Genomic DNA, 15356 nt, shown 5'->3' with positions numbered 1-15356 from the left:
ATAGGTTTGAAAACTATGGTGTGGGCGGGTGTGTGTGTGTGTGTGTGTGTGATTGTAAACTTTCTCCAGTACCTGGTATACAGATAACCTATGTTCTTGAAAACTACCCTGTTTTATAGGAAAATGAATGATCCTTCCATTGTCACTCCGTTTTCCAGAGATGACAGGGGATACACACCACTTCATATAGCTGCTATTTGTGGTGAGTATTGCTGTCTTTCCATGACTGCGTAATATTTACCTTCTGTGTACTCTTCATTAAGTCCTTGAAAGAGGGGACACATTAGCTTATTTTTCACCTTACATTCTGTGATTAATTTTGCGTGAACTGTATTTTGCTTATGGGTTAGACGAACAGAAATCCTGGCCCAGAATGAAACTCTTGTATTCTTCCCTTCAGCCCAGGTGCTCTTGTCTGCATTTTCTTTTGGCTTCTTATTTGTTTTTGCCTTGGTGGCTGCCATGGTGGCATTTCTTTCAGACAGATGGGTAGATTAGGAGGTATCCTCAGAAAGGAGATATGTTATCAGTTTGTAATAGGATATGTGGCAAGTCTTGTATACATCCTGTGATCTAGTACATGTGTCATGATATATGCTATCCCTCCCCACTCCTTGAATGTGGGTCATGGTCCTGACCTCAGACTTGTAAGCAGACACATTAATCTACTCTGGAAATTTTTTTATCTGTTCCTCTTGCTTTTATTACCTTTGACTTGCACAATACATATGCCAAGGGCAGAGCACTTTGTGTGACATCAGTTTACTTTCCATTCCCTGTTCACCCTCAAGATATACAAGTGCAGTTTAGTTGCAGTGAGTGGCCCCTTTCTGAGCTGTGCCCTTGAATAATCTGTAGTATATTGACTGTTCATTACAAAGAGCAAGCACTAAAAAAGCAAATATGCAGTGTGCACAAGAATGAAGAGTGTCAAGGTTTGAAGTTCTCATTTTAGTTTGAAAGTAACTTTTCCTGTGAGATGTTTACTTCTCAGTTTTAATGACCACATATTTTCCATAGGGCAAGCGTCATTAATTGACCTGTTAGTTTCCAAAGGAGCTGTAGTCAGTGCTACAGATTACCACGGTTCAACACCTCTTCACCTTGCCTGTCAGAAAGGATATCAGAACGTTACAGTAAGCACTGAAAGGCTTAACCAATGAATTGTTTTAACACCTATATAAAGTGAAGAAAAAACCAAATCTAACTATTGCTGTCCTACTGATACCATTGTTCAGAGATGTAAAAGCTTCATTATAATTGTGTGCTATCACAATTCAGGGCCTTTAAGCATTTTAATTAAATGCTAAACTTTATAGGTTTATAATCCAGATGTCAAAATTGTCTCTGATCTACAAGATCTCATGTTGGGAATAAATTCTAGTCTCCTCTGTCTTCTTGGTTAAAGTATTTTTTTTTAATTCTATTTAACATTTTATAAGTTAGTTTGAAAACTAGATTTTGAGAGGTTTGCCAAATGAATATGCTTTTCTGCATTGCCATAATTCAAAGTAGCCTTATTATCTCCAGTTACCTTTTGTAAGCCCATTAGTTCAGAGTAGGATTTGTATGGCTTGTCATTGTTGTCATTAGTTGTTAGTCATTATGTATTCATAGTATTTTTCAATATGTTTTTTTAGTCGTGGCTAATGTTTAGCATAGACTGATAGGATGGTGGAATATCTGCTCTGGATTGATGCAAAAGAGCTATTATGACCAGTCAAATAAATACAATGCTTTAAAGATTGTTTTGAAAATAGACTAATCATACAGTTCAGTCAGTTGTAGACTTGAATTTAAAAAAAATTTTTTTTTTTTGTAATATTGCAGCAACTCAGATGTTCAAAACTAAGAAATTCAGAGAGAGGGATGAAATGATGCACTTAATTAAACCCATTGTGCCTTTTCCTTTACAGTGCTCTTAGAACACTGAGTGAATATCCATGTTATCTGTGCTGTAGTACCTCACTACAGTGGATGATTTAGAGTCAGTTTGCAGAGACACTATGTGGTTTTTAAATAGTGTGTGACAAGAACTGGAGCAAAATAGTGGCACGAAGCCAAGGACAGCCATCTTTATTTACTAGTTTAAAGCAGAAGAGATGTGGTTCTATTTGTACTATAGTAATTCATCATCCTAGAAACCTAAAGGGTGCTACAGCAGTAACAATTGTGTGTCCATTAAATTTCTGTTTCTTAGATGTTGAATTTCTTTTTAGCTTCTCTTATTGCACTATAAGGCAAGTACAGATGTTCAAGACAATAATGGCAATACTCCACTTCATTTAGCCTGCACTTACGGTCATGAGGATGTAAGTAATTGTTTTGTAACAAACTTAATAGACATCCTATAATTGTGATGCCAATTTGGATTACATTTATTTATTTAAAAAAGTAAATAAAACACAGTTTTGCAGGATGACTCTTTAATTTATATTATAAACTGGCACCTTATTGTATCATAATATTTGTTTAATGTAGGTATCCGTTTACATTGATGTAGTTGCTAGAAAGCCTAGTTATATGGGTCCCTTGTATTGTTTATTTATTGTGGCCTTTTAAAAAATGATATTTATTTGATAGGACCTCAAAAACCTACCCCAGAGAGTAGATTCTAGGATCTGCAATAAAACCAGCATTACTGTTCAGAATGCACATGTTATGTGGATTGGGGACCAGTGATATAATTCATTGGTGGCTTTTCTTTTCTCTCCAGTGTGTCAAAGCTTTAGTCTATTATGATGTACACTCTTGTAGACTAGATACTGGTAACGAAAAAGGAGATACTCCCCTCCATATAGCTGCTCGTTGGGGCTATCAAGGAATAATAGAAGTGCTGCTGCAGAATGGAGCCAACCCAGATATTCAAAACCGTATGAAAGAGACTTCCCTGCAGTGTGCATTAAATTCCAAGGTATTCTTCCCAATCTGCTAGTAGGGAGGTTTTTAAAATGCATTTCCACAGTGATTTAGCTGTATTTGAAGCTTAGTTGTGAATGGGATATGTGGGCATATACTCTTACAATTAGAAATAACTTCCATTCACTTTTAAGAAAGGAAGCTCATATTTTACATCTTAAAATGCATGGCAGTGGTTTTTTTTAATATGGAACGTAAACAGTGCAAATTGTTGCTTTAATCTGATCTGTCATAATCTGTTTTGCTGATATTAAGTGGTTGGCTAATTTGTGTTTCCATCAGTAAATTCCTGTTAAAATTGAGTTACATTTGTATCTCTTCATTAATATTTTTTCTGCAGATTTTATCATTGATGGAATTAAACTACATAACGTTTGAAAGGGGACAGAGTGCTTCTGAGGTAACAGTGTGAGTTGCTAATCTTTTGCATACATTTTAACTGTTTAACGTGAGGATGTAAACCCTCTTATTTGTTTTGTTTTTGTTGACCTGATTAAAGTCTCCAGTTAGGTCTCCTCAGCATTCAGCAGACACCTTCAGCAGAGGATCATCTGTCTCCAGCTTGTCATCAGCGTCAGCAGATACCAGACAAGAAGAAGTTAAAAATAATTACAAAGAGGTAAGAGTAATAAAAGCTTGGTATTTAGCAGTGCAAAGGTAGCCTTGAGTGCCAGTTCTACAGTGTCATTTTAATTACTCCCCCCAGACATAGCTGTCTGGGATAGCTAATTAACAGTAAGCAATAAGTATAAGCTAGTCCTGCACTGATAGTAAACTAAGGGAGAGCTCCAGGAAAGGGCAATGGAAGTTTTTTCACTTCAGCCAAAGGGAAAAATCCTCACTTGTCTCTTTTAAACACACTATGACTTTCCTGCTCTGAGAAGGATTCCATGGAAAGAAAGTTCATGTATTATACTTTCTCAGCACTTCACTAAGCATAAGTAAGTAGTCAGAGATGGTTCCACAAACAATGAAGTCTTTCAGTACTGTTGCACTAGGTAGGAATCTTCTCGGTACAGGAGCACTGAGTGGAGCACCTATTGGGTTGGAATACTGTGAATAACAAGCTCCTGCTTTGTGTGTGTATCAGAAATGTGCCAAGTAAAGACTCATTCTCCAAGTGTGAGGAAAACCTCTGAAGACACCTGGCACTACATATATCTGGGTGTGGAGGAGGCACACTACTGGTGTTATGGCAGATGGTGAAGCACGGCTATTCCGAGTATTGGCTATCACCTTGCTATCTAAGCATACATTTTTGCTTGACTCTTAGGAAGTGTTAATGATGAAACTGTATTTTTTTTTTAAAGTGTACCTTGCAGCTGTTAATATTGCAATGTGGTTAACTGGGTGCTCTGTGTGTGCGTAAGCTCCTGAGGGCTTTCACTCTTCCATTCTGTCTATAAAAGTCAGCATCAGAATCAAATAACATCTTATGGTATGTTTTAAAATTAATAATAGAAAAGAGATGATTCTACACAGGGAGTTGACAAGGAACGTGATGAAGTGCAAAGGACTAGCTTTTGTAATAAACCACAGGAAGTCAATTTTCAGACCATCATAAGGAATATATCTCATCTGCTGCCATACCTGCATGTCACTTGTCCAGTTCCAATATATCCAAAATGTGGCTGATAAAATTCATTCTTACCAGGTCACTCGTCTTTGAATTTCCACATTCACTTCCTCTCACCTTCCACCTCAAACCCGTACTTCTCATCTTCCCTTCCCAAGCCCCACTCAACTCCACCCTGACCTCTCAGGTTTAATTTCTTCTTCCTCTTCCTACTCCTCTGTTCCTTCCAAGCCACCCTCTTAAATACCTTTGTCTCCTTCCATACTACCGCTTGCTTAGAATTCTCTTTCCTTCCTTTTACCAAAAAAAAGGACACATCTCTCCTCTCTTTTCAAATCTCTTCTTAAAACATTTATTCTAGGAGGCTCTTAGATAATTACTCCAAAAAGCATGAAGGAGCATGAGTGGAAAAGGTGAATTCACACTGTGGTTTTATCAATCTCTTCTTGGATACTGTGTTTATTTGTGTGTACACTTTTCCCAGTGTGTAATTTATACTGTAATATCCTTATAACAGGTCCATGTCTGTGTGTACATAGCCAAGCCCAGTAATGTTGCTCCATAAATAAGGTATAATGCACACAAAATCTCACCCAATAACAGATTGAGGATTTGTTTTTTTCTTAGAGGGACAAACTTATCACACTCCAAAGGCTAAGTCTGTAGTTCAAACCAGGAGAAAAGATTACTAGCAGCTTATACCTTAGTCTGTTGAGGTTAATGGCTTTTCTGTAATCCAACTTTAGTTCATTACTGTTAGCCAAGTTTCACATGGGCTCACTGCTATTACTCCCACTAAGCAAGAAGACCAGAGTCTAATTCTGCAAATTCTCCATGTAGGGAATTGCTGTTGGAATTAATAGGAGACTGGCAGGATTGGCTCTATAGGCTGTAGGATTAGAACATGGGCTAAGGGGTCAATGCAGTCTTAATCCATCCACGTTTCTGGCTGCTAAATAACTTTGTCCAAACAATTCAATGAAGGAGAGACCTATTTGGTGTCCTACACAAATGACTTGCCGGCACCATGGAAAAGAACCATTAGTAAAGAGATGGGCAAATAATTTTGGAAATTTCTCACCTCTGGATCTTGCAATAACTGCTTTACCCTCTGGCAATGGAACAAAATAGCAAGTAAGTGGGTGAAGTGAAGCAGACTGTGTCAGGTGGAATTCTGCATCTTGTGAGCTTGCATGCAAAGGAAGGTACAGTTCTTCCATTGAGGAGAGAAGAACCTGGAGGGGTGCCAGGCTTTTTTATAACCATTAATGAATCATGCATAAGCTACACAACAAATGGCAATGTTCCTCTGACTAGGTTGCTGATGATAAACTCCCATGTGTTCTTGGATGCATAAGGATGTGAGTGTTTTAACAGAGAGATGACCAGAGAGCTGTGTATCTCTACTATCCCATTCTATTACTGTAAGGCTGTAAGCTATAAGATCAGACTCTGACAATAGTCATGACCTTATTTTGATCTCTCTGGCAGAGTTGGACACAGGTTTAATGTAACAATATGCAAAGTAACCTGTAGAAGTCCCCATCTAAGACCCTCTTCATCTTTGAGTAGATGCCGCATTTCTGCATGCCCAGGACATCCCTGCTGACTGTGACAATCCCAAGATTGTGGTAAACCTCCCTTGACAATTGAGGTTTTACAGCCTCAGGTGACACCATCCCGCACACATAGCCCGGGGCACCAAGGGAGTGAAGGCAAAGCATAGCATTCTAAATGGGGAGCAGGGAGGAACAGAAAAGCCTTTTCTACACTGTAGTAAGTCTCCTACCCCAGTGGTTCTCAACCAGGGGTATGTGTACCCCTGGGGGTACTCAGAGATCTTCCAGGGGGTACTCAACTCATCTAGATAAATGTTTCTCAACCTGGGGGATGCAGCCCCCCCTGGTGGTCATGGGATGGGTTTGGGGGGGTGGTCACAAGTGTAGGGATGACATTAGGAGGTGTCATGCAGGGCAACTGCCCGGCGCTCCATGCCATAGGGGCCTCCTGTGAAGTTAAGTTACCTGCTTCACTCCTGGGTGGTGGGGCTTGGAATTCAGACAAGGCTCACAAGTGAAAAACAGGCTCAAGTATTGCACTGAAATATAAATACGATATTTATATTCCAGTCAATTTATTTTATAATTATATGATAAAAATGAGAAAGTGAGCAATTTTTCAGTAACAGTGTATTTTTATGTCTGATTTTGTAAGCAAGTAGTTTTTAAATTAGGTGAAACTGGGGGTACTCAAGACAAATTAGACTCCTGAAAGGGGTACAGTAGTCTGGAAAGATTGAGAACCACTGTCCTAGCCTACAGTGTTGGGCAATATGATGGCAAAATGGCAGAGTCCTGTCTACTCTATGGCTTCCACAGTTGCTACAGCTGGTGGAGCCACACTGATATTGAATGATGGCTGAAAAGTTTGCTATGTAGCTGCTGCCTTAAGGCATTCAAACTATGCTGTGGGCTACTGTGTTGTGTGGGGGCTTCTGAAAGAGCCCTGTGCAGTTGCACTGCTTCAATAGGCATAATATCTCTACTGCTCTCAAGTGTCAATTTCCTATAGTAAAGTTACAGTCTGTTCCATTTCCCAAACAGCAGCACCTGATTGGTGGATTGGGAATAGGGTTGCCATGTGTCTGGTTTTAGACCAGAATGCCCAGTTGAAAAGGGGCCCTGGTGGCTCCGGTCAGCACTGCTGACCTGGCAGTTAATAGTGCAGTTGGCAGCGCAGCGGGGCTAAGGCAGGTTCCCTACAGCTCCTGGAAGCAGCGGCATGTCCCAGCCTGGAGCACCTTCCTGCACCTCAAACCCCATGTTCCTGGAGCCCTCGCAGCCCCCACCCCACCCCAACCCCCTGCCCCAGCCCTGATCCCCCTCCCACCCGTCCAAACAACCTCAGTCCCAGCCCAGAGCACCCTCCTGCACCCTAAACCCCTCATCCTGAGCCTCACTGCAGAGCCTGCACCCCCAGATGGAGCCCTTGCCCCCCAACAACTCAACCCCCAGACTGGAACCCCTTTCCACACCCTGAACCACTCATTTCTGGCCCCACTTCGGAACCCGCACTCCAAGCCCAGAGCCCGAGGCTGTACCCCCTCCCACACCCCAACCTCCTGCCTCAGCCCAGAGCCCCCTTCCGTACTCCGAACCCCACGGCTCCATCCCCCAGCCCAGAGTCCGCTCCTGCACCCCAAACCCCTCAGCCCTGACTCCACCCAGCCCGCACCCCCAGTCAGAGCCCTCACCCCTCTCACACCCCTAACCCCCTGAGCCAGCCCAGTGAAAATGAGTGAGTGAGGGTGGGGAGAGCGAGCAACGGGGGGGGGGAGGGGAATGGAGGGAGCAGGGGGGCGGTGCCTTGGAGGAGGGGCAAGGGTGTTTGGTTTTGTGAGAATAGAAAGTTGGCAACCTAATTAGAAAGTTATGGAAAAGTACAGACCTCCCTGATTTGATTTGATTTGTTGTAGATTTATACAAACATATATTGCCTATCCCTGGATTGCTTTTACCATATATTAGAAATATGGTAATCTAACAAAATTAATTTTAGCAACCTCCCCAAAACCAGGATGAAAACAGGGGGAGTGGAACCCATGAATCACTCTAGCCTCAGAGTCCCTTGCCCTCAAACACCTATCCCAATCTCCTCCCCAAAAGTCTGGAGAAAGAGATTATCCCAAATAAACAGTATTTTCCTCTCCAGCTGATTATTTCTTTCTTACTATATTTGTAGAGAAAAGAAACCTAAGACTAAAGCTTCCAAAATAAGTCAGAGAAAGAACTAAGACCCCAGTCCTACATTTTGATCCTTACTGGGAGATTCTTGAGTCCCTATTGAATTCACTTGCTCCTCCATTTATTTGGTCTACTCATGCAGATCCAATTGCAGGATCTGGGCCTATGTAGCAGTTCTGTTTATCCAAACCAGAAGTCATCTTTAATTTTGTATGGGACAGAAAACAATAAATTATGTATTTTCATCTAGAAATTATTTAGAGATATTAAGTAGTTTATGCCCTAAATGTAGGTTTTGTAATAAATTTGTTGCAATATATAATTATATATTCATTCATTTTTTTTAATAACAAAACATAGATTTTTGGTTTTTGCAATTCCAGCACTGAAATACTGAGCTAATGCATGAGAACCAAAAAGTGAAAACCAGTTAGTCTGTTTCTTTGTCGAAACTGAAAGCAATACAAATGTAAACAACAACAAAAAATCTCAGACCTTTATCATCATGGTCCAAGTGGTGTAATGTTGAAAAATAAATTCAGTTTTAATCATCGAAGTTGGTATTAGTAACAGGGACAAGGAGACTTGTATTTAATGATTAATTTATTTATTTTGTGTTCATAATATGACTGCTAATGTGCCTTCAAAAATACTTGAATGAGTAATTTTAAATAGGCCTCTCCATTAATCGCAGTATGTTCTTTGGAAATTGAAAATGTTTTGTTCACGTATCAGTTATACCCTTTCTGTCTGGCAAAGGAATGTGTCTGATCACATGTAAAAGACAGACAGATACTACCAGTGATGTGCAAGGTAGAAATTTCTAGATAGAAGCTGAAATGTTAATCTAATTTAGAAATGAGGTCAACTGCCACAGTATCTTATGCCGAAACATCTTTTTATACACTAGTATCACTAGTGATAGCACAGCCCTATGAATATTTGTTAAAATGCTGATATACCAGGTCATCAAAGAGCTTTTAACATGCTTTTGCAGGTGCAGCAAAAATACTGCATGTTTTTATACCATACCTTTTGAGTAATGTCATAGTAAGTTTTAATTATTTTTAAAAAAGCAAACTCCATATTTAGAATAAATTTAGCTTTTGGGACCAATTTGACAATGTTCATTGCAACACTGAAGTAGAGTAGAACTTACAACTACTACAAACCACTAATATGCAGATATAGAAATGCAAAACTAGAAACCACGTTTTGACTCAACTAGTATTTAAAAAGGAAAAAAAAGAGACCCCTTTTGGCAACTACCAGCCTAGCAAGAGCCCCAAACAGTAGCATCATCCATGGGGAGCTACATGCCTTTAATAGCTTTTATTTCCCTTGTAATGCTGGATCCTAAATAAAGGTATACGCATAATTGCTGGTGAAGTCAAAAAATGTATTTGTTGTATTAACTAGCATGGGCTTATTTACATATGCACCATATGTGTTCTATATCTAGATAAGTAATGATTATCTTCTGCTGCGCAATTCAAAAATCATCGAATGGCTATAGGCCTTATACAGCTTTTGTATTTCATAAGTTAAAGTTTTAAGGGAAAATGTTTTTATCAACATATCTGAAATGGGCCAGCTGTAATCCTACAGCATCAGATTAGGAGGTTAATAAAGGACACTAGATTTTCAGAGTACAGTTTAATACTAGTATTACTAAAGCAACTAAAATTCCCTTTTCTGATTTTATATACAGATAGAAAAACTCTTACGAGCAGTTGCTGATGGAGATCTGGAAATGGTAAGTTCTTAGAATGACTTGATGTGGAGTACTGAATTCCCAGCTATCCTGCTGAAGTTGAGGAAGCTGTTTACACATAACACTGAATGGAGAGTGCATGGTCAATTTCATTAAAAAAAAATATGAATCAAGTGCTGATTAACTTATGCTGCTGTGAATATTCATTTCACATTCCAAAAGTACTCAGCTAACAGTATTTTTAAGTTAATTTGAAATTACTTGGTGCTCTAGAGAATAATTTAGATCTGAGCAAATATAAAATATTGTCTGTTAAAGGAGAAAACGATGGATATAATTATTTTAAATATGTTCTTTATTCATTGATTTGAAATATATTAGTTTTATTCTTTTATTTGGTGACTTTGTGATTTTAAAAATAAAACAAACTTCAAGCTGATGTATTCTATGCTTACTTCATTTAGAACAGAGTTCCTCAAATGTGCTTTGTAGCACTCCAGCCCGAAGAAAGAATTGGTCATAATGGCTTCCAGCTCAGATAGCAGCTACTTTTAGGGCACTATATAAATGCATATTAGAAACTGCTTTGATCATTATTTTTGTAGCACCAAACAATAATCTAGGTGGCAGGCCTAGAGTTGCCCACCGCCGGTGAAATTGGGACATTAGTGAATCCCAGAAAAAAACGGTGTATGATTCTCCTCTTGCTTATGCTAGTTTTGGTCTGGTGTATCTCTTCACTAGAGTTTCTTCAGATTTATTCCAGTATCAGCAAGAGAAGAATATGGCAAAGTCACTGTTCCTGTATTACTGTTTTCCTTTCTTCTGTGTTTTCTGAATCCTTGTGCTTTTTGCTGCTCCAGAGGTTTTTGTCTCCATCTCTATGAATAAGGCTTATGGGTTTTGGAGTTCTTTTGGGTGCCACATTATTAGGATATTGTGGGTTTTTTTCTGTTATATTCCCTCTTCTGTTTTTTTTATTCTGAGTAATTTATACACTATTGTTCCTTGTGAATTAAAGCCAGCATTTAAAAAATGTGCACATTACCCCAGTTTGCATGTGCAAAGAGCTGAAACTTCAAGAAAGTTCACAATTCGGTTTTCTTTCATATGTTATAGCAATTATGAAAATTTGAAGTTGGCAAATACTTCCTGAACCCCAAGTTGCCAGTACCTTTAGTAGAGACTGATCAAAGCTCAAAATCAATCTGAACAGAAAGTTTCAACTTGCTGATTTTAAGCACTCCCTGTTCACAGTGTATAAATGGTACATATATAACATATTTGTGCATGTGCATATACTGTAGGATGGAAGTCTGGCTTTTCTTATTTAGTGTTTGTGGCAATAGCAGAGACCATGAATGAAAAGTTAAATTGGCATTTGTATGTCATCAGCAAGTACAGAGTAAAAATGGGTTTAAATAGTACACAATTTGGGTATATTTTGACTTTTGTACTTCACTTCCAATAAAGAGCTGACTTCTACAGCAATATGAACATGAACATTTAGATCCTGTAATTTGCATTACTTACTGTCTGTCTTGTTACATTTGAGCTACTATAGCAATTTCCTTCTTTTCTTCTGAAATACTTGAAAATTATGGTACTTTTGAAGACATTTTACTGAAAAATAGCAGCTGACATTTAAAAAAAAATAGAGCTCTAAGTTTGGGGGTATACATTTTTTTTTAATACTCATCATAAAACAGAAGATTGTGAAAACCCTGTAACAGAGTATAAGATATACTGGGTTTATGTACACTGTGTACATAATGAATCTTTCTAAAAATTCCCATAGGGTAACACATACCAGGATTAACATCATACAGTAATCTGTCTGAATATAATATATATTATGTAGTTGATTCTCTACTGCAGTGGTTCCCAAACTTGTTCGGCCGCTTCTGCAGGGAAAGCCCCTGGTGGGCCGGGCCGGTTTGTGTACCTGGTGTGTCCGCAGGTTCGGCCGATCGCGGGTCCCAGTGGCTGCAGTTCGCAGCTCCAGGCCAATGGGAGCTGCTGGAAGCGGCGGCCAGTACGTCCCTCGGCCCGCGCCGCTTCCAGCAGCTCCCATTGGCCTGGAGCAGCGACCGCACCGCTTCCAGCAGCTCCCATTGGCCTGGAGCAGTGAACCGCGGCCACTGGGACCTGCAATCGGCCGAACCTGAGGATGCGGCAGGTACACAAACCGGCCCGGCCCACCAGGGGCTTTCCCTGCACAAGTGGCAGAACAAGTTTGGGAACCACTGCTCTAGTGTCTTCTGTACCAGTCAGATGGTAGGTATAAGTTTACCTACAAGCTGATTAAGAAAAGGAAAGAACCATGAGTAATACTGTACACTCATTAGTTAAGTAAACATGTAAACCCCACATTTACACACCTGACCTCATTGATTAGTTCACGGTCACCCAGCAAGTCATTGTCAAAAGTAAGAGTAGAACACAGATTAGCTGGTTGCTAGAGCTATGTCTAGTCCTTATTGCCTCCTGTCGTTAGACATTTTAACTTTGTGAGACCATTTCTTAATCTGTAAAATGGGATAGTGATACCCACTTGTCCGGGGCTGGGGACATCTTATATTCTGTTTATTTTCAGACTCACATAGAGTAAATATTGTTGCCATGTTTTACAAATGGGTAACCTGAGACATAGAGAGGCTAAGTCCCATATTTCTAAAAATGGTCTTTTATTTTGGATGCCCAACTTCAGACCACTGAGAGTCAGATTTTTTTCCCCAAAGGTGTGGAGTGCCTGCAGTTCCCATTGGCTTCAGTTGGAGTTGTGGCTGCTCAAAGCTGAACATCAGGCCCCACATGTCTCAAATTGGGCATTCAAAAACTCAGCCATGTGTAATAAGAGGAGGACACTTTTGAAAATGCTGCCAAAGTGTCTTGTCAGGGAGGCACTTGTGATGATTTAGGGGTCTTGTCTGTACTGCTTCTGAATCAGAGATGATTTACGAAATTGTATCATGAAATTACTGTGCCATGGAAAGCTTATCTGTATGTGGATCAACACTCAGTGTTTTTCTGTTTAAAGTCAAATACAGTAACTCCTCACTTAAAGTCGTCCCGGTTAACGTTGTTTCGTTGTTACATTGCTGATCAATTAGGGAACATGCTCGTTTAAAGTTGTGTAATGCTTCGGTTTAACGTCGTTTGGCAGCCGCCTGCTTTGTCTACTGCTTGCAGGAAGAGCAGCCCCTTGTAGCTATTTGGTGGGGGCTTGGAACCAGAGTGGACCGGCAGCCCCCTATCAGCTCTCCCTATCAGCTCCCTGCTCCCCTAAGTTCCCTGTGCAGCAGCTGCCTGCAGTTCAGCTGTGCCCTTCCTCCCACTGCCATGTGCTGCTCCTACCCTCTGCCTTGGAGCTGCTCCCCTGCTTGATGTGCTGGGAGGGGGAGGGAAGGAAGAGGAGAGCTAATGTCAGGGTGTCCCCTCCCCCCTGCTCCTGCACCTCACTTACCCCATCTTCCATTGAGCAGGGCTCAGGATGGAGGGAGCTTGCAGCAGCTGGGGTCTCAGCAAGCTGATCTAATTAACAAGGCAGTGTACTTCAGGGAAATGCGCATATCTCCCTCCATTCCTGCTGCCTTGCAGAATGAGAGAGTTAACCCTTGAAGGCTCAGCCAATTGCTAGTTCATCATTTAGCAGTAAGGGAAATATCCCACCCTCTGACTCCTCCACCTCAACCAAACTTCACAATCATCATCACTGTGTACCAGTATTAAATTGTTTGTTTAAAACTTATACTGTGTGTGTGCAGGGGCAGCTCCAGGCCCCAGCACGCCAAGCGCGTGCTTGGGGCGGCAAGCCGCGGGGGGGCGCTCTGCCGGCGTTGCGAGGGCAGCAGGCAGGCAGGCTGCCTTCAGTGGCTTGCCTGCGGAGGGTCTGCTGGTCCCGCAGCTTCGGCGGACGAAGGCAGCCTGCCTGCCGTGCTTGGGGCGTCAAAATGCCTAGAGCTGCCCGTGTGTGTGTATATATAATATAGTCTTTGTCTGGTGAAAAAATTTCCCTGGAACCTAACCCCCTCATTTACATTAATTCTTAGGGGAAATTGGATTCGCTTAACATTGTTTCGCTTAAAGTCGCATTTTTCACGAACATAACTACAACATTAAATGAGGAGTTACTGTATCTTGGGACAGAGGGTTTGCTCTTGCTGAGAGAAGATACTTCCTCCTCTGGTCTGAAGGGAGGATGGGGTTGTAAGTAATGGAAAATTACCAGGCGGAGACCAAAAGAAGCAGGTGAACCCAGCAGGAGCCTTATGAAAGGACTGGGGGAGAGCCATTTTGCACCAGATTAAGAGTAGGGACCCTGCTGCAGGAGCAGGGTAGGCAAGGGGGCAGAGGACCCTGCTTACCTGGTTGACAGAACACAAATGATCCGTCTCAGACTCCTAAGGGAAGGGTAAGCTAGTGAGGGATGTTGTGTTTAGAATGTTTTATTGTTTTGTATGAGCTCTGCGCTCCTGTGCTGTGCTGTGACTGAATATAAAGATGGTAGACTGTACAAAGTGTGTGTGTGTGTGTATTGACTGCTTCACAACTACTGGATGCTCCTAAAGGAGTTAAACAGTAAAGCAGAAGGTTCAGCACTGTTGTCTAGCGCATTAGAAATCTGAGGCCTGGGTCTTACTGTGGTTCAGACACTGATATGTTATGTGGTCTTGGGAAACTCAAGTGAGTTACCTGAGCCTCAGTGTCTCATCCATAAAATGGGGGTATTTACCTTCTTCATGATTGTCTGTATATAAGAATAAAGTAAACGTGCACAATTTCACATTAATTTGCACAAGTGATTTTTTTCAGTTTTGCCAAAGCCTAAAGCATATGAGAAAAATATTTAAGGCAAACGAAACAAATTACTGAGGTTTCAGCTGGAAAGACTGAGTTCCAACACTGATGAACCAGTATTTGACAATGCAGCATACAGAGTAGTGCAATCTCTGCATTCTGATGACAAATCTCTTGAGTTTATACCTTGTGGCTTCTCTTACTACAGTTGCTGAATGGAATTGCTGTATGTCCTCTTGTAAAACTGTTCATTATGAAAGGAGTTGTCTGACTGGCTGGCACAGGTTCCAACTGTGGGTATCTGTTAAAAATATGATTATTTTAAAGCCCTTATCTTGTTCTTGACAATCTGAAGTCTGTTTCCATAGGAACAGAGGCAGCAGTAGAGTCATTAGCACTATTGTAGATTTCTGCTGTGACTGCTAGCTGAGCTTTGCAAGAGCAAATTTTTAAACAAATCCTAAGGAGCCTAAAGATTTTAAAAATTCTTATGCAGTGGTTGTGCAGGAAGCCACAAATAAACAGTTCTTTGCCTCCATCATAGCATCTGGAAAAGCTTAGACAGCAGATTTGTTCGGGCTGTAGATAGCCTGGTTAATCCAAA

General features: G+C 40.8%; 1 protein-coding gene across 5 annotated transcripts in view; it reads left to right on the top strand.

The window, feature by feature from the left end:
- The window catches only part of ANKRD27 (ankyrin repeat domain 27), a 72607-nt gene that overhangs the window by 30955 nt on the left and 26296 nt on the right, over positions 1–15356 (top strand). For all 5 annotated transcript variants that reach the window (XM_039503250.1, XM_039503249.1, XM_039503248.1 and 2 more), the window contains 7 exons: positions 120–202; positions 1021–1136; positions 2220–2312; positions 2717–2914; positions 3260–3319; positions 3419–3538; positions 9950–9994. In XM_039503250.1, coding sequence (XP_039359184.1) covers positions 120–202; positions 1021–1136; positions 2220–2312; positions 2717–2914; positions 3260–3319; positions 3419–3538; positions 9950–9994 — 715 coding nt within the window. The remainder of the gene's footprint in view (positions 1–119; positions 203–1020; positions 1137–2219; positions 2313–2716; positions 2915–3259; positions 3320–3418; positions 3539–9949; positions 9995–15356) is intronic.

This window comes from Mauremys reevesii, linkage group 16 (assembly GCF_016161935.1).
Source record: "Mauremys reevesii isolate NIE-2019 linkage group 16, ASM1616193v1, whole genome shotgun sequence".
In the NCBI taxonomy this organism is placed as follows: Eukaryota; Metazoa; Chordata; order Testudines; family Geoemydidae; genus Mauremys; species Mauremys reevesii.
This window is presented reverse-complemented; position numbering and strand designations above follow the sequence as displayed.